At 36.6% G+C, this 26,930-nt stretch overlaps 1 protein-coding gene across 3 annotated transcripts in view; it reads left to right on the forward strand.

The window, feature by feature from the left end:
• Positions 1-322: 322 nt before the first annotated feature.
• LOC145994336 (replication factor C subunit 4) overlaps positions 323-26,930 on the forward strand; it is a 36,253-nt gene continuing 9,645 nt past the window's right edge. The window contains exons 1-7 of one of the 3 annotated variants that reach the window (XM_083130451.1): positions 323-525; positions 9,229-9,362; positions 9,644-9,820; positions 18,099-18,197; positions 18,455-18,651; positions 19,323-19,516; positions 22,277-22,390. In XM_083130451.1, the coding sequence (XP_082986577.1) occupies positions 9,247-9,362; positions 9,644-9,820; positions 18,099-18,197; positions 18,455-18,651; positions 19,323-19,516; positions 22,277-22,390 (897 nt within the window). In that variant the 5' untranslated portion in view covers positions 323-525; positions 9,229-9,246. The other 2 variants (XM_083130450.1, XM_083130452.1) reach the window with 2 other exon arrangements.

The raw sequence follows: 26,930 nt of genomic DNA on the forward strand, positions 1-26,930 counted from the left end.
TGGCATTGATGTTTGTAAGTGTCCATTCATCAATTTCATCATATCGTCACTCATCCCTATCTTCGCAAATTAGCCACAAGTGGCACAAAAAGCGAAGTAAAATGAAGCAAATCAATCAACCAATGAATAGAAATTGTCCCGTCCATACAAAGAAAAGAATCTGCCAGGTTGAAATTACTTTAAATCAATTTTCATTGGGCCTTTGATAAAATCACAATTCGTATAACCTTGAAGGCTCGAGTAGTCTCGTTTGGTGTCAAAGTAGATTAGAACTGGGATTATTGTCATCACATGACGGGGATTTCTTCAAAACGCATGTGACTGCAACACTTGGTCTCCGCTGGCGGGAAAAGGTGGTGGAATTGCGGAGTTATTTTTTACAAAATTAGTGTTTTTCAACAACATTTCGAACTATATTGATTTGTCACACTGCTGTGACTAGTGATTATCTAGTGTACATTATTTAATTACGGAAGTAAGTATATTAACTGCACAACGTTATTACGGCATAATATTTCATTGTGTGTATGTAGATCTTTCGTTTGGTTTTCATCGAGCTTAAGTGCTATTGAAAGTTTTCTGTGCAAAATCGTGAACGGTAAATTTGGAGCAAATTGTAACATCCTATCTTAAAATTTCGGTATCAATTACATCTCCGAACAACACCTCTCACTCGTTTATTTCGTCATTTTTTACTTTCGTACTTACCGATTGTCCATTGCGGAACATTGTGTACTGTGTCATTTTGCTTTTCTCACGAAAATAAATTCCATAACAGTAATTATTAGTCGTCCTTTCTTCGCTTCTGTAAAACGCAATATGGCGGGCACAGCGTCGTGGATCAGTGGGTGTACAGTGTTTCCAACCTTAACCGAAAAATGCCCCACACACCATTGACGGATAGCCTTAAATACCATTCAGGCATAGCCCCAAAAACCATTCATGGATTGCCCCAAAAACCATTCACGGATAGCCCCAAAAACCATTCACGAATAGCCCCGAAAACCATTTACGGATAGTCCCATGAAACATTTCCAGCAAGGTTAGGTTAGGCAAACAGAGTAAAAATTTACTATCCTTCGGACACCTATAATTTTTTCGTTTCGTCAATTTTTTACATTAGTACTTACGTATCTGCTTCGCGTAACATTCCTGAAGCTGTATCAACATTGTTTTGATGAAATTTGAACTATGTTTCCTAACCTAACAGAACTAACCCAACCACGCACCGATGGTTCGTGGGGCTAGCGCCAATGGTTCGCAATTATTTCCAATTTCTAGATCCTGACACTAGCACGACACCAAATTTTAACTATGTTTCCTAACCTAACAGAACTAACCTATCCACGTGCCAATGGTCAGAGAATTAATTTTCAACGAACAACAGAATTTCAGCTATGAAACATTTCCACATCACACAAAACACCTTCCCGATGTTCGACAATGCTACAGGAACTTATTACGGTAAGTAGGCTAGTTTCTTCTGTAAAAATAAATAAATGTGTCCGAAGGATAGTAAACAAGTACCGGCAAGGTTAAAATTTTGGGTCGTAGTAATATCGGGAATGTATATTTTCATTTTCTTGCAACACAACGGTGTGGTTGGAAACACTGACAGGAGGTTACGTCATGAAACGTGCGCAACATCCGGCTCTCGTACAGGAAGGAAAGAACAGCAAAGGCAATTGAGCGTCGGAGAGAGATTTTTCGTGAAAAAACGTGAATTCCTGCTCAAGCACATTGAACGACGAAAGAAAATAACTCCAGGAACTATCTAAATGCTAGAAAAACTCAATTCAGTAAGTACTTTCTTGTGTAAAAATGAAGAAATCCGTTGTTCGGAGATGCAATTGCTACTAGAATTTCTAATGGTGAGGGAAGGGCAGCTACATGAAGAACACAATTCAAATTGTAAGAAAAAGTGTGCCTTGTACTTGGAAATTACATTAGCCTAGATGTCAAAACTTCCAATTTTCGAATGTATGGACCATATTCCTGGTGTTTCAAAGTGGCAAAATTATTTTGAATATATATCACGTTTTACAGTGTAGTGCAGAGGTTCCCAAACTTTTTCGTTTCACGGCGCTACTAGTGTTTCAAGATTTTTACACATCGCCCTAGTCAGAATGTGCACCTATCTAACACTAGCCCTGTCTAGTTTGCTGCACTTTTTGACTCGATTTGACACTCTTTTTGCACCAAAGCATCTAGTTGGTTGCACAGTGCAACACAGAGTCGTCTAGTTCGTTTATTTGGAGTCAAGTAGTGTATTTGGTGTCTGCACTACCTTCCAGACTGGTGTGTGTATGGTCACGTGGTGCGTGCTAACTAATCAAATTACCGTTTAAAGCAGCAGACTGGTATTTGTTAAATCTTCTGAACTTGAACACTGCTTTCCGTCTAGTTGGTTGAATGTAATTTCCTTGCACCACTCTGACACTGGATACACCTGCACTGCATCAAGTGTCAAAACTAACTTGCAACGCTTAGTTAGTGTGGTTAGGTTGCTTGCCTTAGTTAAAATATATACACATATTTAAAATTTAAAACATTTTACACGTAAAGAAAATACGGTACTTGTTTACTATCCTTCGGACACATTTATTTATTTTTACAGAAGAAACTACTTACCGTAATAAGTTCCTGTAGCATTGTCGAACATCGGGAAGGTGTTTTGTGTGATGTGGGAATGTTTCATAGCTGAAATTCATGTTGTTTGTTGAAAATTAATTCTCCGATGGAGAATAGCTAGCCCCACGAACCATTGTCGCCTGGATAGGTTAGTTCTGTTAGGTTAGGAAACATAGTTAAAATTTGGTGTCGTGTTAGTATCAGGATCTAGAAATTGGAAATAATTGCGAACCATTGGCGCTAGCCCCACGAACCATTGGCACGTGGTTAGGTTAGTTCTGTTAGGTTAGGAAACATAGTTAAAATTTGGTTTCGTGTTAGTATCAGGATCTAGAAATTGGAAATAATTGCGAACCATTGGCACGTGGTAAGGTTAGTTTGTCTCAGGCAAGTGAAAAGGCCTATCAGAAAGACTTACTGGTAATGTGAAAAATTGCAATTAATTTCATCAAAACAACGTTGATACACCTTCAGGAATGTTCCGCGAAGCAGATACGTAAGTACGAATGTCAAAAATTAAAGAAACTAAGTAGTTATAGGTGTCCGAAGGATAGTAAACAATTACCAAAAATACTAAATAAGCAAATATTTGGAACAATCATATCATTTCAGTGAAAATAGTGGAACATTTCGCAGCGCCCCTGTAAGGCAGCCACGGCACACACTTCGGGAACCACTGGTGAAATGTGTTTTGCTTGGACTCTTGTTGTGACAGTTTAGAAACTAAATTGTCATTTCGAATACAGCCAGATATGAGTATGTTAAAAAGGAGCATTTTGGGACACATGTACACATGCTTTTGTGTTCTTTTTTAAGCAATCACCGTTCTGTAAATTGTGTAGTTTACCGCAATATATAGGGTCATTCCACGTGAAATCACCCAATTGAAAGACAAAAGTTGGTACATAGTCATGGATTTGCTTCCATTTTTTTTACTGATAGATACTTGGCCAAATATAACAAGTATGTAATATTAGACTTGTCTGAAAGTTACAAATTTTTGAAAATTTGAAGATTTTCAGAAATTCGGTGGACGAACAAACGCACCATGTGACACAAAACATGTCATATCTCGGAAACTATGTGGAGTATTGTGATGATTTAGGTATTGTTGGAGAGGAGAAGAACAGTCCTAACAGAAAGTAACTGTTTTACTACTCTTACCTACTACTTGTACTGGGTACAGAGTCTGAAGAAGACCTTGCCAGAAGGTTGAAAGTTACTTTTAGTTTGTTTTAAAATAAAATAAATTTTCTGCCTTGGTCAGCATATTGAGTTTTTCATACCATGGAAACAAGGCTTAATGGTGTTATACTCGTATCTGCTCAGAAAGTAGAAAATCTTTAAAGAAAGTATTTTTTTAAATGAAGAAGACACTCAACTTTGATAGGGAGTCCCAGGTTTTACCACAATGAAAATTGTTACACAGCATAATCAATACATGTCATCAGGGCGCGAAATTTCCGGTCGCCAGGTCGCCATTGGCGACCAAAAGTTTTAGGCTGGCGACTAAAATTTCGTTGTTTCAAATGTGTGTCAAACACGCCTCAAGACTTCACCTCTTGAGAGAAATGGCAGAAGTTATAGAAGAAATTCTAAAACTGAGTGATATTCACACTATTAGGTGGTTAGCCAGCAAAGAACGTGCAATAAGAGCTCTCTTGCAATCATGGAAAGCTGTTGTGACCCATCTTGAACAGGTGGCCCATAGAAAAGACAATGATGGCGCTAAAGCTAAGGATTTGCTGAAAAGTTTGAAGCAGTTTACATTTGTTAAGCTTCTGTACTGGGTCATTCCACGTCAATTCATCCAGGCCATGTCACCCACCATCACCGATTTTGATTAAATCTTCAGGGTGATAAAAAAATCATTTGCATAAAATTACATTAAAAGTAAATCTTATTAAAAATGCTTATGTATTTAGCACTAAGCCTGAAGTACATTATATTTCAAGCTACAATATTCAAAATTTATGTTCACTATGTGTGAATGTAAGCATGGGCGTAAACTGGTGGGGGCAAAGGGAAGCTCTTGCCCTCTCCCAAATTTATATATTAATTTAAAATTTGCAAGTAATAATTACAGTGGAACCCTGATTTAAGTTCTTCGATTTTACATTTTCCTGCATTTTGCATTAAATCGTGGTGGTCCCAACATAGCAAATTGTTTAGAAATTTTCCAAGATTTTACATTTTCCCTTGTATTAAGTTTTTTCAGCTTGGTCTCCTGGATAACTTAAAATTGACGTTACACTGTAAATTAGTTTCAACAGTCTTCATTTTTTAAAAAAATAATTATATATTATATAATTATATATATAATCATCATTATTAACATTCCCAAGTTTAGCAAATTTATCTTCGAGAACATTCTTTTTGTGCATTTTATCTCAATATGGAAGTTCTTTTTTGGCTACTCTTCATGGGGATACGTAATATGAAGTAAGAATTAACACTACACATTTGAGCTGATTGAAGTTTCTTCAAATGTAGCTTTCTTCGCCCCATACCACAGAAAATATCCTTGTGACGGGATGGTTGGAACAGTAAAAATACTTGTATAGACTTCTATAGTATAAAGCAACAAGTACGGCAATTATGTACCAATTCCGTAGAAATAGTATTCAAGGCATAAATTTCTTAGTAATCATCTAGGGTGAAATGACAACAACCCACAGTACAATGTGTCAGTGATTGCAAAGTACTACAACAGTACCAGGAAGTATGCACTAATTTGAATTTACAATGTTCCGTAAGTTAAGTTTTACAAGTAACTGAGTTACAGTTAATCATTAAAAAAGTTACTCAGTTATTGTTACTGGTACTTTGAAAGTAACTGAGTTTCTTTTACAGTTACTGTAACAGTAACGTACTGTTAATGATCATTGATTTGTGTAAAAGTTACACAATATCAATGATCATGAAGACTTCCGTGTTTTACTTATGTTTCTAGTACATAATATGCATTCATATATTTACATTATTACTGCTAATAAATGATGGAAAACACAGTCAGCTTTGCTTGAACGATTATAATTTTAAAAAAATCATTTTTATGCTGACCACGTTATTTTGAATATGGTGTAATTGATGCCACTTGCACCTATTTCTTTCTCCTCCATTCCAAGTTCAACCAGATCCAAAGATCCACGCCCTCGGCAATGACTTTTTCCTAGCTGGACAACAACATTCCAAACGAACGCAGCAGTCTACCAAAAACAATGGAGTTTTCACATACAATTAGAAATTAATTACAGTAAACCGTGGATGTTCTAAATTTAGCATGCAACAAAGCATAGCTTCCTTGCCAGCAATTCCAAGAAAATCCTTTCACGTAGCATCTGGAGAAGGTACATATTTTATTTTTATAGTCCGGAACAGAATTGTCCAATTTAGCTATTTCTCTACTGCAAAAAGTAACTCTGTTACCGTTGTTAACGTTACAGGTACTTACATTTAAAAGTATCTAGTTACAGTTAGAATTTCTAAATAAAAAGTAACTGTACTTGTAACTTTGTAACTATTTACTTCGAAACAGTCAGAGCAAAAACAGTACTATCTTAATGGGTGTCACTTGGAAACTATCTTCGGGTTGGGATAACCACAAAGTTTTCCATCGCATAAAAATAGTGTCCAGGATTATTTGATAAATACATTTGAAAAATCACAATTATTACTCTTTATTCGTTCCTTCCTCAAGTGCCAGGAGGATCACAAAATATATTTAACTTGTAAATTTTAATTAATATATAAATTTTGGGATAGGGCAAGTGCTTCCCTTTGCCCCCGCCAGGTTACACCTATGCTTACATTCACACATAGTGATCATAAATTTTGAATATTGTAGCTTGAAATATAATGTACTTCAGCCTTAGTGCTAAATACATAAGCATTTTTAATAAGATTTACTTTTAATGTCATTTTATGCAAATGATTTTTTTATCACCCTGTCTCTGAACCACCCATCCCAATTTTCCATCAGGCATTAGTACACACTCTGAGCTAGCTACATATAAAATTGTGGGGAAATTGAAGGGGGGGCATTGCATGAAATTCGCTCTTGAAGTTAGTCATTTATTTTTCTAAAAAAATACATAAAACTATATATAAAAATACATGTTTATTGATGCATTCATCTGAAACGTTATTTAAATGAAAGCTTATACTATTGTGAACAAAAGAAAACAAAATTGAAGTTTCTACGGCAAACCCGAGGGAAGAGACGATCGTTTATAACCTAATGCGTGTCATTCAAAGTGTAGCTGCATGTGGCGTACAGGGAGTTCTTAAAAAGCTCGTAACTTCTGAACCCCTTGACCAATTTTTAAAAAGTTGTCATTTTTGTAATCAGCATCAAAAGTTCTATAAGCATGCCGAATTTAATCAAAATCGGTGATGGTGGGTGACATTTTCACAAAATTCTGGATGATTTGACATGGAATGACCCTACTTCCTTTTGAATTTCTACGGGAAATAGAACCTTTTAAGCCTGGCACTACAAAATAAGAATTGAACACTGTATTTCAGTTTTGGCTGACCTGGAATCTAATGTTGGACCAAGCGAACAAGATTTCTTGGACCATGTATCCATTTCAGGGAAGATCAGGGATGTGCAAGAGTTTCAGACTGTTAGAGGAAACTTAATTAACAATGCCAAGGTGTACAACAGATGCGATTGCATCTCTGCATGTTTTCGACACCTTGGGTTGGCCTCCAAAAGAAAATATTCTTCAGTTTGGGATAGAAGAAATAAAGAAGCTCTACATATACTTGAACCCGAGCCTTTTTAATGAGAAAATGGATGTTCTGTCAGCTGAGTGGACAGAATACAAACTTTTGTTTCCTTCTCCAGCTTTGAATCAGACGCTGGAGAAGATCCACAGTGCGAACTGTTCAGCAAGATTCCCCAATTTGCTCCAGATTTTGACATTTTGTGCTGTTCTACCAGTGAGCACAGCCTCATGTGAGGGAGGTTTCAGCTGTCACAACAGACTCAAGACTACTTACAGGAACTCTCTGAAGACTGAGACACTGGATGATTTGCTCACAGTTTCCGTAAACGGACCCCCCCCCCACCATCCTCCCTGTCAGAGTTTGACCCAGCAGCTGCGATTGATAAGTGGTACTTCAGTGCAGAACGACAGCGCTACGCAAACATAAATTCCTAATTTTTTAATAATTGCTCATATTTTTATTATTTATCAATATAAAACAGTGGCGACCAAAGATTTTAGTCCGGCGACTGACTTCAAACTTGAAATTTCATGCCCTGCATATCATACATAATATTGGAGTACACTACACATAATAATGTTAGAAATGTTGAATAAGTGGGAGAAGCATTGGAGCGAATGCAGAATATAGAGAATGTCTCCAATTTCGTTAATATTTCATATACGAACTAAATTTGGCCTTCTAATCATGAATCTGTTGTTAAAAGTCGGGGGTCATGCCTGGAAATCGCGAAAAAAGCTTATGTAAGTTGAGATTTTTTTTTTTAAAGCTGAATCACATTGTTTTACGAACAAAATTTTAACTAATCTTGCCTAACCTAACCTTACCGGAAATGGTTCGTGGGGCTATACATGAATGGTTTGTGGGGTTACCCGTGCATTGTTCGTGGCAACATATATAGACGTAAGTGTACAATTTTTTCTCGTGACCCCCGAATTTTAACAACAGATTCGTTATTAGAAGGACAAATTTAGTTAGTATACCAAAAATTAACAAAGTTGGAGACATTCTCTATATTGTGCAATCATACCGAAGCATTACTATGATGTTTATCCACTTTTAGTTCACAAAATTTGTACTGAGACCAGAGTTTTTTTTTTATCCAGAATGCATATGGGTCAGTCCATATCGAATGGTCCAGCACTGGTTGTTTGACTATTTTTAAAATGTTCAATATTTTTGTTGTTCTTACCCCTATACAGAGGTAGTTCAAAGCAGGCATTATTTTTCTAAAACTTGACTTTGTTTAAAAATGGTGGCCATTTTTTGTTTCATGACTTTGGGTATTTTTGCTCTTTGCAGACAGTTGCGATAATTATGATAACTCTGCTAAAAAATGATAGAAAGGTGTGGTAAACATTGTTTTCAATACATTTCAAGCTTTATTTTATGTTCTATGCCTTTTTTCACAATCTGTAATGAAAATGGCTGAAATTTAAGGCCAAAATTGATTTTCAATTTTGAACAAGATTCAAAGTTTCGGAATTTTTAGTAGGGATGTAATATATCACAGCTATAATTTTTTGTTTTAGATAAAACACACCCGTCCAAAGTTTTGGGAGAAAATATCTTGGCTCTGCTACAGGCTTCCTCTTTTACTAATAGGTCTTTGAAAATGTTAGCTTTTAATTATTATTTTTTTTTTCGAAATTTGAGCCCCTATATCTCTGGTGGCAGACCTAATAGATATTTTATATTTACAAATGTATCTCGCTGATAAATATGTTTTTAATATGTAGGTGTGTTGTTGATGTGTTGGTTACTTTCCAAGCTTTCCAACATTCTGCATTGAATGTTCCATGATCTTGTTTAAAAAATGGGTATGATGGAAGATCAATTGATAATTTATGTATTCTTTTATAGGAAATTTTCATCTGAATTATGGAGACATTCTTGAAAACAGGCAAACTAGGTCAACCAAGCACTTCAAGTCTAGCAAAAGAAAAAGGCAGTTCATCTCAAAAGAGATCTGTACCAACACCATGGGTTGAAAAATAGTATGTATACAGTTACTTAAATATTTCCAGGGGGGATATTATAGACTTTAGCATAGTCTGCTTATGTTTTACTTTACTGTTGTGGGCAGTATTAAATTGAAATAGGTAACTTTTTGTTCGTGCAATTTGAAAGGAAGTTGGGACGGTAGGAAATTTTCCACACCATGAGCACTTCTTTCTGATCAATATATATTTTGTGGCATATGACAAAAGGATAGGCTACAGCATGCAAGAAGGACATACTGAAGAACAAAGAATAGTAAGAGTATTTTACTTTGCAGCCGCCCACGTACTGTTGAAGATGTTGTGGAACAGGGGGAAGTGGTGGCAGTTTTGCAGCAGTGCTTATCTGGAGCTGACCTTCCAAACTTACTTTTCTACGGCCCCCCAGGTACCGGGAAGACTAGTACTATTCTAGCAGCATCAAGGCAATTGTTTGGTGATCTCTACAAGGAGAGGTAGGTGGTGCATGTATTTATTGAGAAATAATGATGGAATTGTGACTGTACCAGGGTTGCTACACGTTTTGAAGACCTGGAAAACAGGGAAATGTCAGTGAATTTTGCAGATCGTCTGGAATTTATGTGCACTTTGGAGTCTACACGAGAAAAAATTGCTAAATGAACAAGTGGTTCATATCCACGTCTGGATTCGGTTCTTGTGATTCCACTCCCCAAAAAGATTCAGTTCAAAAACTTATTCATTCTTATGGTTCTCAGTTCCTTCGAATTTCTGTTACCTCTCCGATGGCGCAGTGATGGTGTCGTCGCCTTGTAATCAAGGGATCCCGGGTTCGATACCTGATGGAGGCACATGGCACAGTAGTTCGGATCCCACTTTAAAGTATAGGTCCAGTCCCGATTAGCCTTTCTGTGCATAAAGTGAACCTAAAACAACAATTCAATCAATCAATCTAATTTCTGTAATAAATTTTCACTTTTATAATACTAAATATTAGAAGGAATATCAATGTAAAACTTGGAGTCCAGATATCTAGTTGATAACTAAAGTACATTGACAATATGATCATAATTATCGGACAGGTTATCTTCTATTATTTTATAGATCTTAGTCTTGTTGGCATTTCCTATAGAATTCCAATATGCAACAAAATTTTTCCAGATGATGTGTAAGCTAAAAAGCAGCATTTTCTATGACACTATAAATCTGCCAGAAAATGAAAAATTGTGTATGGTTTATAAACTTTTCCTGATTATATATTGTGGATATCTGTTATGGTGAAATAATGTACCTCAGTTACCTTAGCCTGATGGCTAGATGCACGTGATTGTAGCACCCAATGCATTTGATGCCAATTGCTAAAAAAAAAAGAAAGTTGTGAAAGTGAATATTCATAATAATGAACGGATTATATTTTTAATAGAAAAACAAGGTTCAAAAGCAAAAATCATGATGATAAAAATGTCTTTAATTTTTGGACTGGAAATGTCAGCGAATTTCATAATCAAATAATCAATCGTAGCAACCTTTCTGTACCTACATGTAAGTTGTAAAATATGAGGAAAGTCCTTTGACCCTCTGCAGCTCTGCTAGAAAATGCGAAATTTTGCATGGTGTGTGAAGATTGTTGTTTATGGATGTTTTCTGTTGTTTTTAGCTTGTGGAGATGTGTTACAGTTAAGCAATGAGTGGTTTTATACGGTACTATTTATTACCTTGTTCAGGGTTCCCACACACCTGGAAAACCTGGAAATCTCAGGGAATTTGAAAAAAATACAAAACTCGGGGAAATCTCAGGGAAAATCTTGTAATTGATTAATGGTTCCCAATGAAGCAAAACTGAGGGATTATAATATGCTTCTGTCTGTGGATAATCCAGGCTGTTGTAGCATTTCTCTTTCAGCAAGGAACTTGTATCTATTTGTTTGTCTGTTTCTTGTTTTTAAATGTGATTCCAGGGTTGGTGACCAAGCGTATACCCTTATAAATTTTGCTCTTTTTAAAATGTAATTAGCAGATTTCGATCTTTTACATGACGTAAAATATATTTCAAGGTGTGGAAAAACATAATAATGATAACCTGATGTCCAAAGTTAACCAGTGCTCATCTGATTTCCCTTATTAGGGAGTAGTTTTAAGTTTTTTCTTCTTTCTTTTTTTTACAAAATAGTAAAAAAAATGGAGTGTCCTGTTTAGGGAAATATTTATTTTCTGCCATCTTTTGTGTACAATATTGTTGATTGTGTATTTACTGCATTTAGAACTGAATTTTAAATATTTGCTTACTAGTGCCATATATGAATTATGTACTGTTCATAAATACTTGTTCATATTTTAAGTTTTTGATCATGTTCAACTATTGTTATAGTCATGACATGTGAATTGTTACATGCCTCAAAAGCTCACATATGTGTAAAATGGAATTACTTGTAGGACCAGCAGATCTACATTAATATCATGTAGTGAAATAGTTTTCTCAACAGATATGCCAGAAATTGAATATCATGAGGTGAAGGCCAGTCGAATGGTGTATGCTTAACCCCCATCACATTTGCACTTGCAACTGTCACTAACTTACCATTACGTACTAGCATTCCTCACTTCTTCATCTTAGATTAGGCTCGTTTTGGAGCACTGTTAAGTTGGTTTTGATTTTATCACATGGCAATGCATATGTGAAAGTGGGTTTTCTGTAAATAAGCAGGTTTTAATAGAAAACTTGAAAGAAGAGTCTGTTGTGGCTATTCGGCAAGTTTATGATGCAGTGAAAGTGGTAGGAGGAGTGTCAAATGTAGAAGTAAGCAAAGATATGATCCAGAGTGTTAAAGGTGCACGTATTAGATACGAAGAAGCATTTCAGAAGATGAGACAGAAATGTGATCACGAAAATGACAAAAGGAAATAAATAAAACGTAAAACAAGTGAGATCCGTGCTTTCCAAGCCAAACAACAAAAGATGCAGGAAGAAGCAAAGGCTATTTCAGAACAATTAAAAAAAACTTGAAGCTTCTGAGAAGTAAAGTTTCTTAATTTGCTGTATCAGACATTAAGTACATTTCTTGTTTTATATTTCAGTCTCAGTAACTTATTATTCCTTTTTAAATTGGTACTAATAATTGTCACTTCATTTTTTTATGTTTTAAAAATTCCAATAACTTGTTTGTCTTAACTATTATTGTACGCATTACAGATTAATTGATATTGTATCCATTGTATCCATTTATAAACATGTATGAAAAGTGTGAACATATTTCAATGTTCTATATCAGATATGTTAGAAATTGTTTCAGAGTTGTTTAAAGTTCTAGAAAACTGGTAATCTTTGTTCTTAATTACATGCAAAGAAGTGTAATTTAATTTTATTATTGAACTAGTTTTTTATTTGCATCAGAAAACAACAGTAATGAAGAAGGTGAGGATGGTATGGCTATGAGGGGAAATGGAGGAGGCCATTGTAAAATTATAGTAGTCTTTTACTGTGCATTCAATACTCTGGAAAAAATATGAGGATTCTGGAAATCTCAGGGAAAATGGATTTGGAGTTTGCGTGGGAACCCTGCTTGTTGCCAACTGCATGCAATATGAGCTATGTATGGGAATTTATTAGGACTGAGCCGATACCATTGCCAATGTATCTGTATCTGAAAGTATCAGTTGGATTTTATTTACTGATACTCATCGATTCTGGTATTTTGATTGTTCTCGGGGTCAGCCAAAAATGCCACGCAACACTTTACAGAGACTAATTATCCTTGAAGTTTTGCAAAAATAAAAAATTCCGTTGATTGTGCATCAACATTATGTGAAAAAACTGTTACTGATTACTAGAGCCCGGGACTTTATGTCCTATAAAACTGTAAAATATGTATGTAATTATGCCATTAAAAATATGTGAGAAAGATGCAGTAATATTACCAGTAAAACAAAAAATATGCAGAACAGAGAAGGGAGGAAAATCAAGTGGACAGAGCGAAGCAGTACACGCTGCTGCAAAGGCTGGTAATTGCAGTCGCTTTCCCCCCTCCATGAAATCCCATTACCTCTCATGTTCATTGATGGAGCTGCCTCACATCATTACTTGCACAGAGACTTATTTTTGTTCACCTGCTCCAGAGATAGCAAGGGCAGAATATACACACTGATACGTGCGTGGCTCAAACTACAAGTGATCTTCAATTGAAACTTGTTTACAGTGATTCTAGTTCCTGCACAACAATGACTGAGAACATTTTTCCTTTTTCCTCAATAATGTTAGCAAGGCTATTAATTGTCGTCAGGATAAATAAAGGGGGGGGAGTATTATTGTTCTTTAGTAGTTAGTAAGAAAAGATGGCATCTGCTTTCAATTTCTTTGTCCGTAATTTCCTTAACTTGCTATTGATAATATAAACTATCCCTTGCACTAAAGGTAGAAAGAATAAATTATAAAGTAACCGATTATATGCAAGACAATTACGAAATTATACAGATATATGTCTTATTACGAGAAAATTGAAGGAATTTGGTGTAAAAACGCCTTATGAAGTTCGTCTAATTCAGCTGATTTCCATCAGACACTTAAAGTTCTCACCCCAGTATTCAATCCAGTGCCAATTAAAAAATGTGTTATAACAAAGCTCTGGGCCTAGTGATTACATACCAGGTAATTTAATATTCTGATACAATTTTGGAATATTTTAAAGCTTGCTTACTTATTCCGATCCTCTTCTACCGCAGAGAGCTTGCCATTAGTCACGATCTTCTGCCAACTTCCTTCCTTCACTCCATGAGATGTTCCTCCTGCTCAGGATATCCTTCATTCCCTCATTCCATGTCCTACGTGGTCTTCCTTTCGGTCTCTTTGCATCCAATCCTCCCATTCTTGCTTCCCATACCTGTTTAGGTATTCAATGTTCAGGCATTCTGCTGAGGTGTCCAAACCATCTGAGTTGTGCTTGCTCAACATCCTGATATATTGGTTTTGTGTTTAATGTTATTCTGATTGTTTGATTTATGATTTTGTCCCTTCTGGTCTTTCCCATTGTTCTCCTCAAATATTTCATTTCTACTGTTTGTAAGTTTTGTTTTTGTTTTTCATTAATTATCCAGGATTCACTTCCATATATCAATGTTGGTTCATAAGTTGATTTGTACACAATCATTTTTGTTTTTTGGCTTATTTCCTATTTCCCTAAAAATCCTTTGTTTATGGCATAATATAATCTGTTTGTATTCTTTATTCGAGTGTTTAATTCTTCATCTATTTTTCCATTACTATTGATTGTAACCCCTAGATACTTAAAACTTTGTACTTGTTTTAGCTCTGAATCTTCAAGGTTTATTATGCAGGGGTTTTCTATTTTCCCTATCCTTGACACAGTTGTTTTATCTTTGTTTATTTTCATATATTTCTTTAACGTATTACCATTTATTATTTCTAAATTTCTTTGTAGGTTTGCTTGTGAATTTGCAAACAATACAGTATCATCTGCATATAAAAGTTTATGATCAATGTTTACTTCTGGCCCTCTTTTAACTCTTGCATCTCTTATGAACTTTTTCATCTCTCTCCGCACAATGATGTAATATATTATAGATTTTTCATTTCTACTTGGTTCTTCTCTAGTATATTTGTGTATGTCTTTATGTATATAAATAGTGTTGGTGATAATCAGATCATTTATTATGCAGAGTTCCAATAGTCTCTCTCCATTGTTATTTAGCACTTCTTCTCCATACTTTCCTATTACTTTTTCCCATCGATCAGTTTTATTTCCCACTCTGGCATTCATATCTCCTAGGATAATAAATTCTTTATCTATGTCTTCAATAGTTCTTTGTAGTATTTCATAAAACTGATCTTTGTTGTTTGAAGTTTCATTCTCGTTAGGGGCATATACGATCACTAGAGTTAATTCTTTCTGCTCTAAAATGTCTACTGTCATTATTCTCTCATTTATAAATTTCCATCCCTTGATATTTTCCTTTCTATCTTTATGTATCAAACATGCCGCTCCTGATCTTACTCTTTCTTGTTTTGGTACTCCACTGTAGAATAGAAGAAAGTTTTCATCAAGTTCTACAATGATTAAAAGAAGAACAAGAGACTACAATGATATTTTAAAGCAAAACTGGTAAATTAATGCTTATGAGTGGAGTGGAATACTCGCCCACTAAAATAGATGAATATTTTGAATAAATTAATTGTTACAATTTTCAAGAGTAGAATTTTGTTTTTATTGTTTCTTTTTGCATCATGAAGATTTAAGCAAGAAAGTTGCATTTTTTTAACATTTTGTTTCAGTTTGTGTTATAAAGGAATTGTGGTGAGTATCTACCGTGCGTTCATTTCGATCTGCAGCCGAGAGATCGGGAGAAGCGTGGCGGGCGGCGATGACGGAGATGCCGACATTTGCGGCCTGTAATGCCCGCTTATTTTTATAGACATATGCAGACATTTATATAAATATTGCAAAATGATCACTAACCTGTGTTATAACACGCAAAAGTTCTTCTGTAATTCATCCAAGTTCTGCTCTTATATACACAAAAAAATACGCTTTAGAAACGATGTTAAGAGCCACAGATAATAAAACATTTTAATCATAGTTTTGACCAGTAACGTCCTGCTTAAGTTTATATCCTTGAAAGAGTTTTGTGCCGATGGGGATCGTTTGGAGGTTTTGAATGTGCAACACTGTATCAAGATTACGCTGTAGAAGAAACCGTTAAAAGTCAATAGTGTTCGTGAGCTTCCTTGCAATCCGAAATCTCCGAGCTCGAGTTTTTTGTTCCTTCGCGACTAGATGAAGACAGAGTTGTAAATATAGTGGCGAGCAATGTAAACCAAGAGCGTGTTAATTTCGTACTGTGCGCAAGAGTGTTATTCTTGGTTACTTGCAGTTACTTGTTTGTGTTATTGTAGTGTGTATGTGTGACGTGTCAGTGAGACGATTGGAATGCCAGCCGCAAGATTCACGTTAGAACAAAGATTTTTTTATGTATGACACGTACCTATGTGAAAACAAACTCGTGTCGAGACGTGTGTAGGTAATTTGTACAGAAATTCCCATGCGTTTCAACTCCACACAGAGATACGGTTAGACATCTTGTCCTTAAATTACAAGAAACTTACGAGAAACTATATCGTTAAATTTTGAAACACCTAAGCAAAAACGACGGATTCTAACCGAAGCAAAACTCGATGATATTGGTGCAGCGTTAGAACGTTCTCCAAACAAACCTCTACGCCGTGTTTCACAAGAGGTGGGCGTGTCAAAATCATCGGCACATACAGTCACTAAGCTACTAAAATTAAAACCATACTCTTATAACACAGGTTAGTGATCGTTTTGCAATATTTATATAAATGTCTGCATATGTCCATAAAAATAAGCGGCCATTTGCTTCTCCCGATCTCTCGGCTGCAGATCGAAATGGACGCACGGTAATACTAATAGGTAGCAGTTTTGATCAGTGACCTTGCTGTGGCCTCAATTCTGCTGAGTAGGAGTAGGTTTGGTTGTCATTCGTGGAGGTGAATTTCATGCATGAGAGTGGTTTTACTAACATATTCATGATTACTTTTTAATTTTCACCTTATGTTATTTTAGTTCTACATGTAATGATTCTGAAGGACCTTACGGTATTTATTGTCATCTTACAGACATTTATTTATTTCCGTCAGTCTGCTGTTCATCGCAATTGCCATCACGTTGCAGTTCAGTATCAAAATTACCTTCTCTTACCTCTGCATTATCTCAATCCCCGACAGACTCTTATCATTGATAATATTGCACTCGCCATCACTGCTGCAGAGTATGATACAAATGAATTCAGCATTTTTTTTCCAGATCCTAACAGTAAATTCTACAAGCAAACTGTGCCATCATTATCCTGAAAAAATCTGTCGCCCTGCATCTCACTGATACAAACAGTCTACAAAGGGTCACCAGGTGGAGACTGTGGCCATCTGTATATTTAAGAGGGAAAAAGCTACTGAGGAGCTTAGAATTGCATGCCTATTTGTTTCCAAGAAAATGAACAATTTCAGTCGCATATATCTCAGAGATGCAGCACGACCGATGGAGGGTTAATGAAAGTATGAATTTGCAGTTAGCTGAGCGGTACATATGAATCCCACTGTACGTCTGTTTGTGCCAAAACGAAAAGTAAAATGCCAAAAGTTCCCCCATTATGTGAAAAATAATGAAAATGTTTTAAGAGATTTTTTTTTGCTTTGGAAGATAGGAAAACAAAAAGAAATGAAATTCAAAATATGGGCCATAAAGATAAAATTTTAAATCATGCTTTGCTCATTGTTAGAGAAATCATTAGGGAATTTATTCTATCATTGGTTAATTTTAATGTTATAAATTAGGGATGGGACCGATTAATCGGTACTGTATCGGTATCGGCCGATATAGGCATATCGGTGTATCGGTTTATCGGTAAAATTACCGATTATTTTACCGATCCGATATATCGATAAATATCTTATAATTTAGTGCAAAATTCTGCCATTTTGTTGTAATTTTTATGGATAATTTCCATGCTCTTCTTTCTAAAAAGTAAATGTCTAAATATTTAGCTTCTCTTGCACTGCAGTCACCTCAAAACACACATTTATTAAGGAGATCAATGAACATTTCAGGTTCTTCAAGGACCATTTCTAATTTTATATCGGATCGGTAGAATATCGGTTATCGGTATCGGTAAATTTTATATCGGTACTTTATCGGTATCGGCCGAAATTTCATATCGACCCATCCCTATTATAAATTGTTCTTTTTGCAGAATATTGGAGTTAAATGCTTCAGATGAACGAGGAATTCAAGTTATTCGTGAGAAGGTGAAAACTTTTGCTCAGCTGACAGCAAGTGGTGTGCGACCTGAGTAAGTTGCTTTTCTTTTACTCATATTTATGTACTTGTGTGATGTGTATAGGTATATCTATCATCAGTTATTTTAATCTTTGTAGATAATTCATGTGGCTATAGTTATAGTAGAATTATGCACTAGCAGTGGCTAAAAAGCTTAAATTATGTCACTGTTTTGGTGCATTTTGCATGCATCTTTCGTGTGACTTAATTGTTCCTTGTTCTCACTTCATTAAGTCTGATAGAACAATAAACTGTCTTCTGTTTTGCCAGTGGGAAGCCTTGCCCTCCTTTCAAAATCGTGATCTTGGATGAAGCCGATTCCATGACTGGTGCTGCCCAAGCTGCCCTCCGACGAACAATGGAAAAGGAGACTAAAACAACGAGATTCTGCTTAATCTGCAACTATGTGAGCAGAATTATAGAACCTCTCACTTCCAGATGTTCCAAGTTTCGATTTAAGCCTCTAGGTAAGTTTGTATTTTGTGGTTAGGGTCTAATTATACAGGCTCAGGCAATGCTTCGTTAATATTATCGATGAGTTCCACACCACAGTTGATAGTCAAAATATTTTTTCTAAAACTTAGGGAGGACATTGTGACCCTCTCCCCCTTTGGCGCAAGTTGTCAAAGGTTTGATCCACTGGTTAGTCTAAAAATCTTGATGATGACCCAGCATTGTGAGGATAGTTGACTAGCTGCTTGAGAGCAATAATAATGGAGTCTGGTCTAAAAAGACAGATGGCGGTGACAATGGGGTAGTCTGTGTTTAAAACATGGTATATGGTATACAGATGAATGGTTATATGGCCATTAAAATTTGTTAAGTTTGGTAATTTAAGTCTTCATTTTTTTATGGGGAGTTTTATTTAATTTTTTAAATTTTTATCCCATAATTAATCAGCACAGATTCTGAAATTTCATCGAAATTGATGCTGTAGTTTAAAAGTTATTCGAAATTAAAAATTGATACATATTTTATTTATTTCCATGCTATCTTTGAAACATGAAGTTTTTTCTGAATCATTCTAGTCACTGATGAATGCTACTTCTGAAGTTTTGGGCAAATATCTATGAAATGACGAATGTTTCGGCTAGATTGAATAAGTTATTAAGTTTTCACAATATTGGTGCCATTTCAGGTCATGATGTGATCACAAAGAGGTTGAAGTATATTCTTGACAAAGAGAGCATCACGTATGATGCTGAAGCTTTGGAGTGCCTGGTTAACACTTCCGGTGGGGACATGAGACGAGCGATCACATGTGCACAGTCATGTGCTCGGTTGAAAGGCAAGGATATAGTCTCAAAACAAGATGTCTTCGAAGTTACAGGGGTATGTAGATTTTCATGCAGCTGAATTGAAAAACTAATGTACGAGGGGATATCAAAAAGTAATTGAGTAAATTTTTTACAGCCAAACGAAAAAGTATTCACAAAACCTGAAATATACATTTTGAAGGTTGAACATTACTCTGCTTTTCCACATAACATCCATTCACATTTATACATTTGTCCCACCGTGACACCAATTTTTTGATGCCCATGCGGTAAAAATAGTTCGGCTGGATGCGTAACCAATGATGCACGCCTGTCACAACTTCCATGTTGCAGTTGAAGTGTTTGTGAATGTCATGCACGTGTCACCACACACTGCACACAACTCACGATAGATTTCAGGTGGTTTCTGTCCCTCTGATCACAGAAACCGAATCATACTCCGCAGCTTAACTGTGTCGAACATCCCAAGCGTAGCTGCCATTTTGAAACAACTGTCTCTCGACACACACCTGCCATCTCGTGGAAAGGTGGCGAAATACATGTACTTCCAAATGTATATTTCAGTTTTGTGAATATATTTGCGTTTGGCTGTAAAAAATTTACTCAATTATGTTTGATATCCCCTCGTAGTTTCTAAGTGCAACTTTACCTTACTCATAAGAACTTTGGTCTCCTCTGCTGTATGCCTTTATTCTTCTCTGTTCCTCATCTTCTGATAGCCAAATACATTCTTTCTATAGTTGTTGGGGCTGAAATCATTGAACGTATAACTCAAAAAATTGTATAACTGATATATAATAGTACATAACTTTAGGGGAATTGGCAGGGACAGCCAGAAGTAAACGTCATATATAGGAAGAACACTGGAAATGTTTTAAATTTTTGCAACCATGAGCCACATCTTTAGATGTAAATTTCTGCTGTCTGTCACCTACATCTGAAGATGCAGCCTACGGTGATTAAAATTTTAAACATTCCAGTGTCTTGTGAATGTTTCCTATTTCCTTCTCATTTTTTACATCAGTCTTTCTGGCCCTCCTTTCATCCACTTTTTACGTGATATCTTAATTTTCTTAATATTTCATTTACCTGTTTGTTTGTTCTCATTCCCCACTTCTTTACCTGTATTGATTCAAATATTTTTCTAATTATTCTTCTTTCAAAGATCTGTAAGGATGTCTAAGAGGGAGAGGAAATGTAATATGTGATTTACCCAGGTTTAAGTTGGGGTAAATGTTTTTGTCCCATGCAAGGGTGTTTATTTGAATGGATAAGACTGTGAGAAGAGCAAACTTTATGCTTGAGAGGCAAGAAGGTCTGCTACTCCTGATGAAGTTCCAAGAAGTGAAAGCTTCTTGAAAATATACACTGTAACTGATACCAATGCCTGAAAATTATAACAATGAAGTGTTGTTAAACATATTGATTGATATTAATATGTAAGTATTCCACTGGATGCATGTTGGTCCAGCCAGTAGAACATCTGTCACATAGGTTTGGTTCTCAGGGTGGATAATTTCAGGTGAGAATTTTTCAAGCAATGTGCCTGCATGTAGTGGCTCTGGGGTTCACCCAACCTCTAATAAATGCATACCGGGAGGCAACCCTGAGGGATAAAGGTGGCTTGAGTATGGTGCAGATCACATCGCCTTGGCAAATGTCAAATGTATTCACGTTCTATGTTGTGAATGTGTGGAGATCTACTTTCCACGTTCCCTCACATATGCATTCTCAGAATGTCATAATGTGCATGGGATAGCTGTACCTTCTTTTAAAAGTATTCCACTGCAGTTATATGCAAACATTTCTCAGAATTTTTGAGTGGTTCTTGAAGCTGTGATGCATTGGACAGTTTTACTCCTCTGGAATTAGATTTTAGTAGTGTTGTATATATTATAATCTTATTTTCTTGGAAAATAGTGTTTCTAAGCACAGGGGTGCCCATTCACTCCCCCAAAAAGGTAGACATTTGCCTCACCCCCACTTTTTGCCGAATTATTTACTCAAATTATTTTGGTCAGACAAAATTTGCGGAACAATATAATACAGACATATTAAAGCAATATATGTTTACTTTAGGTACTTTAGGCTCACTTTCATGTTTGCTAAGATAAAACGTACAAAACTGCTCAGCCTCACTACCATTGTTAGTGTACTGAACCTTATTCTTCACAGTTGTCTGCTCGACTAATCTTGTATTAATGTCCCTCTCTTCCAAACCAGTATTAATGTCCCTCTCTTCCAAACCAGTTCTAAAGGCATAAGATGTGGTGTTTCATTTTTAACCCTATCGCCACGATCACCCACAGGTAGGTAGAAAAACTACACAATAACCAAAACAAAATCAATAACAAGTCAATCAAACGAAATGATCCCCTCCATTTTTGTGTGAAGATATATAGAATTGGTATAAAATTTTATCCCCCCAAAAATTCCCATGATGCAGGCGCATCATGAAACCCTCCCTGTGGGCACCCCTGTCTAAGCACCATTGATTTGACATGGAATTTTTGGTCTTGTACTAAACAGAAATGGTGGATCACTAAACTTTGTTTTGGCATGTTCTACAGCAGACGTTGAATGCACAATGTGATCTTCTGTTGCCGTAAGTCCCATACTGTACTTTTAATTGGGATAGCCAATGTTGTTGATTTTGTAACTAGGATTATTTTGCAATATAAACTAGCCTGGATTGGACTCTGTAGGCAAAGATGTATTGATTTCTGTTTCTGCTTGTACAGATGCAACTTATTGCTGTTGCTCTGTAAAGGCTGTCCTTGTCTACACATTTATTATTTTTCCGGTTGTGTTGTAGGTGGTCCCTGACAAATGGGTAAATGGTTTGCTGGAGGTGTGCCAGGCTGGCGATTACAAGAAGATTGAATCCTATGTGAATGTTTTGATGTATGAGGCATATTCAATTGCTCAGGTAATGTCACTTAATTAAATGGTATCTTTGTTTTAAAAAACAAATACTGTTGATTGAAGGAGGAAAATCAAACTAGGTTGAGTTATTTCCAGATGCTGCTGTATCTTCTTCAGGTTGGCTTTCAGAATCCAAAGTGCGGAGAGGGGGGGGGGGCAGACCCTCCTACCTCCTTAATATTCACTTTATAAAGCAAATGTCCAAAAAATAAATTCTCTCCATTTTACAGTTGCAATATTGCATTGTAAATTATTATTATTATTATTATTACAGTCAACTCTCGATTCAACGACCTTTCACAGTTCCCGGGAAAAGGGTCGTTATTTCGAAGGGGTCGTTATTGGAATTTGCCCCAATTTTCTGCTTAAACGGAGCTCAAACGGACACAAAGATGCATAGGAGATGGTAACACCATTTATCCTGGTAGTTATACAACCTGTTATGCACAGGACGGGTGTTGTGAGAAGAAAAATAGAACATGAAAACGTTTTCACAAAAAATAATGTTACTTTCTTTCAATTGTGCACAGTCGTTGCTTTTCCAGGAAATTCTTACAATTACAGTTCATGAGAAAGCCGTTTGCACCGAGACCTATGGAAAGGAAAACTATCTCTCGCTTATTGCAAGCGAAACTTGACACCAGTTACACTGGCGCCAGCAAAAGCCGGGAGATAATCGGGCAGAATGAATGTTGGATTTTATACGTGTCTAGTGGAGCATTGTCTGTTACAAGATTAACTGGTAAGATAAGATCTCTCGGGAGAAACAACACAACCTTTCTAGGCACCAGACAAAAAAAAAAAGGCGGGGCTGTAATTTTCGTTCTAGTTCGGCTGTGTAAAATACATCGCAAAAATAAAAGCCACGTTTTCTTTGCTTCAACCAACTCCATTCACCCTCCCCCCTTCCCCATTCAAGGGAGCAGTCCAAACTCCTTCCTTGACTTGCATTGTAATCCAGCGTGAAAAAGGAAACGTGCAACTTGCAATCTATCTTCACCCAATGCGTATTCTAGGACACGTCATTAAACAGTGTCCCAGTCGAAAGTCATTTAGGTTTGGAATTGAATATCACTTTAAACTGTATATTTAGTCCCGATTAGTCCATCAGCATAAAATGAATTGAAAACAAGCTTTATGAAACTGCGCACTTTTACATGTCAAAATGGTAGATCGTTATTTACTCTCACGTTAATCGATGATTTAATGTTGGATTTAGGAGTATTCCCGATGTCAAACACCCACTCCTCCAAAAGTTTTCCCCTTGAATAATGTCTTTCTAATCGATCTCAGCGACCATTCCTACATTGAGCACTTTTTTTCTTCACATGAATGGTTCTTGGTTCTGAAGAAAAGCGGATGTGAATTAAATTTACAGTTTTGCTTATCAGAAGGCGCAGAACATGAAGTTGTTTTAACTCTTGTTTTCCTTTCTGGAGATCGAATTTCGTTATCGTCAAATGAAAACAGCTTTGCGAGATTCAAAACAATAACATTTTTCTTCACGCTGGATGAGTCATTGCTGTTATCGGCAAGCAAGAGCTTTGTGGACGCTAGACAAAACACTGGCGCCAGCTGCATCGTAAAAACAAGGAGACCGGCTGGAAGTTGGAGCAACAGGTGGCGGAAGAGAAAAGTCCCAGCATTTTAAAGATAACGCAACTGTCGAAGACGGAACTTTTAACAGTAGTGTAAAGAAGAAAGAAATGTCCCTTGCTTTACGTTTTACCATGCAACAGACAATAATACGGGTAATATTTCCTATGCAGACGACAGCATAAAAAAAGACCTGAATTCTGCAATTATCAACATTGCCGTGCACACCAGTGGCGGAGAATAAGCTGGGAAAAGGGGGGGTGGGTTAATTTTTTTATTCTGTTTTTGTTCGTTTTCAAGAATATATCCAGAACTGGTTGCCCCATTTTAGACGTTAAAGGAAGAGGGGTGGGTCCACTTCCACCCTCGCCTGTAATCAGCCCGTGTGCGCACACGAGCAAGAAAATCGCCCCTCCCCCCTTTGCTGACAGGAAAAAGGGGAGAAGTCAGTCAGCCAATGGAGCACTTTTTTGGCAGATAGATATTACGACACAATTAGGAAAACGTATGAAGTGGGGAAATGGGAGTTATGATGCACGTAAGATCGAAGTAAACTTTTGTGGAAACCTGGATGACAACGCATTAAGCGGGTTGACGATCTTTAGTTCGCGTATGTGGCTTTGATTATCTCTAACAGTTTCGCTTTTTTATGAAGTGTTGCAGGGAACAAAGAACACGTTTTGAATTAAAGCGGTTACCGGAAGTTGTCGGCTACAAGGCCCAAAGTTGCTCACTCACGGGAACCTGCTGAACTCTAGGTCAGAGCTGGACAGATGGGCCAGACTTCCAGGCGCCACGCATCTGTATTTTCGAACATTCCTGCGATCTTATCTCTCAAGGTGGTGTATTTATCGATGAAAGAGCTTGACCTGCCATACACATTGGCAAAGACTGCAAGTTCAGCAGTCATTTCGGGCTGCTCCCCCACTCCTCACCTGCGAGTTTTCAGCAGCTCTTAGGACAAGGAAACAAGTCAAGGTCGATTTAAAATAACATCCAAGCACATTCGATCTTCTCTTCTCGCGTATCCAAGAGAAAGCATGGCAAAACAAGCCTGGCACGTTGGGTAGCGGCCGTTGGGTGCGGGGTAACATTGGTGCACTTGAGGGAGGGGAGGGCAGAGGTCAAGTGGTATTGGATATCACTCAAGCATGGTGTGGTGGTGTCTATTTTTAGTTCAGACCCAATTGTGAGCGGTAGAGCGCTCGTGAAGGGAATGAGTGGGAAAAAAAACAACGCACTTTTCGGCCGATTTCCTTCAATTTTTCAACTTTTTTTCCAAATTTTTCAACTTTTTCTAAATTTTTCACGGTTCCCGGGAAAAGGGTCGTTACTTCGAGGGGGTCGTTATACCCGGGGTCGTAGAATCGAGAGTTGACTGTATTTAAGTTCAACATTAAGTAAAAAATCCTGGCTGTGGTGAAGAGCTCTCATTTGGTAGAGAATTGGCATAGTAGTATCGTAAGTTACTATTTATGTTCTTGCATAACAATGTGGAAAATTATCATGGAACTTTTTTCAAGGGTGATCTATGAAAATTTCTATATACATCATTTTAGTCAAAGTGGAAACTTATTAGGAAACAATACAAACTAGAGAATAGAGATAGAACATCTAAAATATTTTTTTTTTTGCTAAATACAGTGGAATGCAGATCTTACATTTCTCCACATTACATGTTCCATTCACATGGACCCAATAGATCAAAAAGTTATAAAATGTTCCTACAATTTTAAGTTTTTTTTCGACCTTGCTTGCCGGAGAAGCATAAAATCGAGGTTCCACTGTGTACTTTAAAACTTGTGCTTGAAGTGGAAATTGTTATTTTGCATAAATTTTCCCAAAGGGGAGGGTATGCCATCCTTCCAAAATCCTCTCCACTTCGAACACTGGTTAAAACAGTTTAATATCTTAATTGGTTTCTGCCTCGCAGATATTCTATCCCACTAAGGTTCAGGTCGAGATAAGAGAAAAGTCCTGGCCACAATCTCGATTGCGTGACACACCTGGGAATTAGCTCAAAATGAACTATTTTCCGTTTTATTTAAAAATAGATATATAGAGGAGCACAAGCACAATCAAGTCACAAGCGAATCATTCCCTTGTGCATCACATGAAAAATATGGATAAAACAGTGGCATATGCTGGGTGATGGGAGGCTCTTTTTCGTTCAGTTTTTGTGACTGTGATTAAAAAAATTCATACCTTACAAATAATTATAAAAGTGTCACAGTGTCATTATTATAGAAACAGTAAGGAAAGCATTTCAAGTATTTCATGGTTATTTATAAAAAATACAGAGCTTCATATTGTGAAATATTTATGTAAGCCTACATAACGAGAATAAATTTTTTAATAAACTTTTTACCTTGAATATTTAATTTGAACAGGAAATCCATTCTTCTCTTGCCGACCTCCGTGGTAAAAATGGTTATTGGCACAGTGTGCTACGAGGCTAGGGATCCCGGTCTGGGCATGGGTATTCTTTACGAATGTCGCTTCATCAGTTTCATCGTATCGTCACTCATCCTCATTGTCGCGATTAGTGAATAACAAAACTATATTACATTCATTCTTCTCTTCTTTGGGATGGCAGAGGCCTACATATCTTCACGATTTAAAGCTTATCCTCATACAAAAGGTGAGTAAATTGTTTCGTCACTAGTTTGTTAATTATACCGCTCATTATCGTTCTCTACATGACACAAGCACATAGTATCATTATAAAATATATGTAATTCACTCGCTCATTACCCTAAATGCAACAACCTCTAAATAATTTAAATTCCGCACAGAAGGGAACGTAATTTTCTAAAACATCCTTCAAGCGATTTCCACTTGTGAACTGGCCTTTGCCCCCCCTCCCCCCTCACCCTGGTCAGCCAGTCTGTCCTCTCTCCCAGTTCAAAACTTACATCACCATTGTAAAGCATGGTTGGTTGAGGGAT

Source organism: Lepisma saccharinum, chromosome 10, assembly GCF_977018435.1.
Source record: "Lepisma saccharinum chromosome 10, izLepSacc3.1, whole genome shotgun sequence".
Classification (NCBI taxonomy): Eukaryota; Metazoa; Arthropoda; class Insecta; order Zygentoma; family Lepismatidae; genus Lepisma; species Lepisma saccharinum.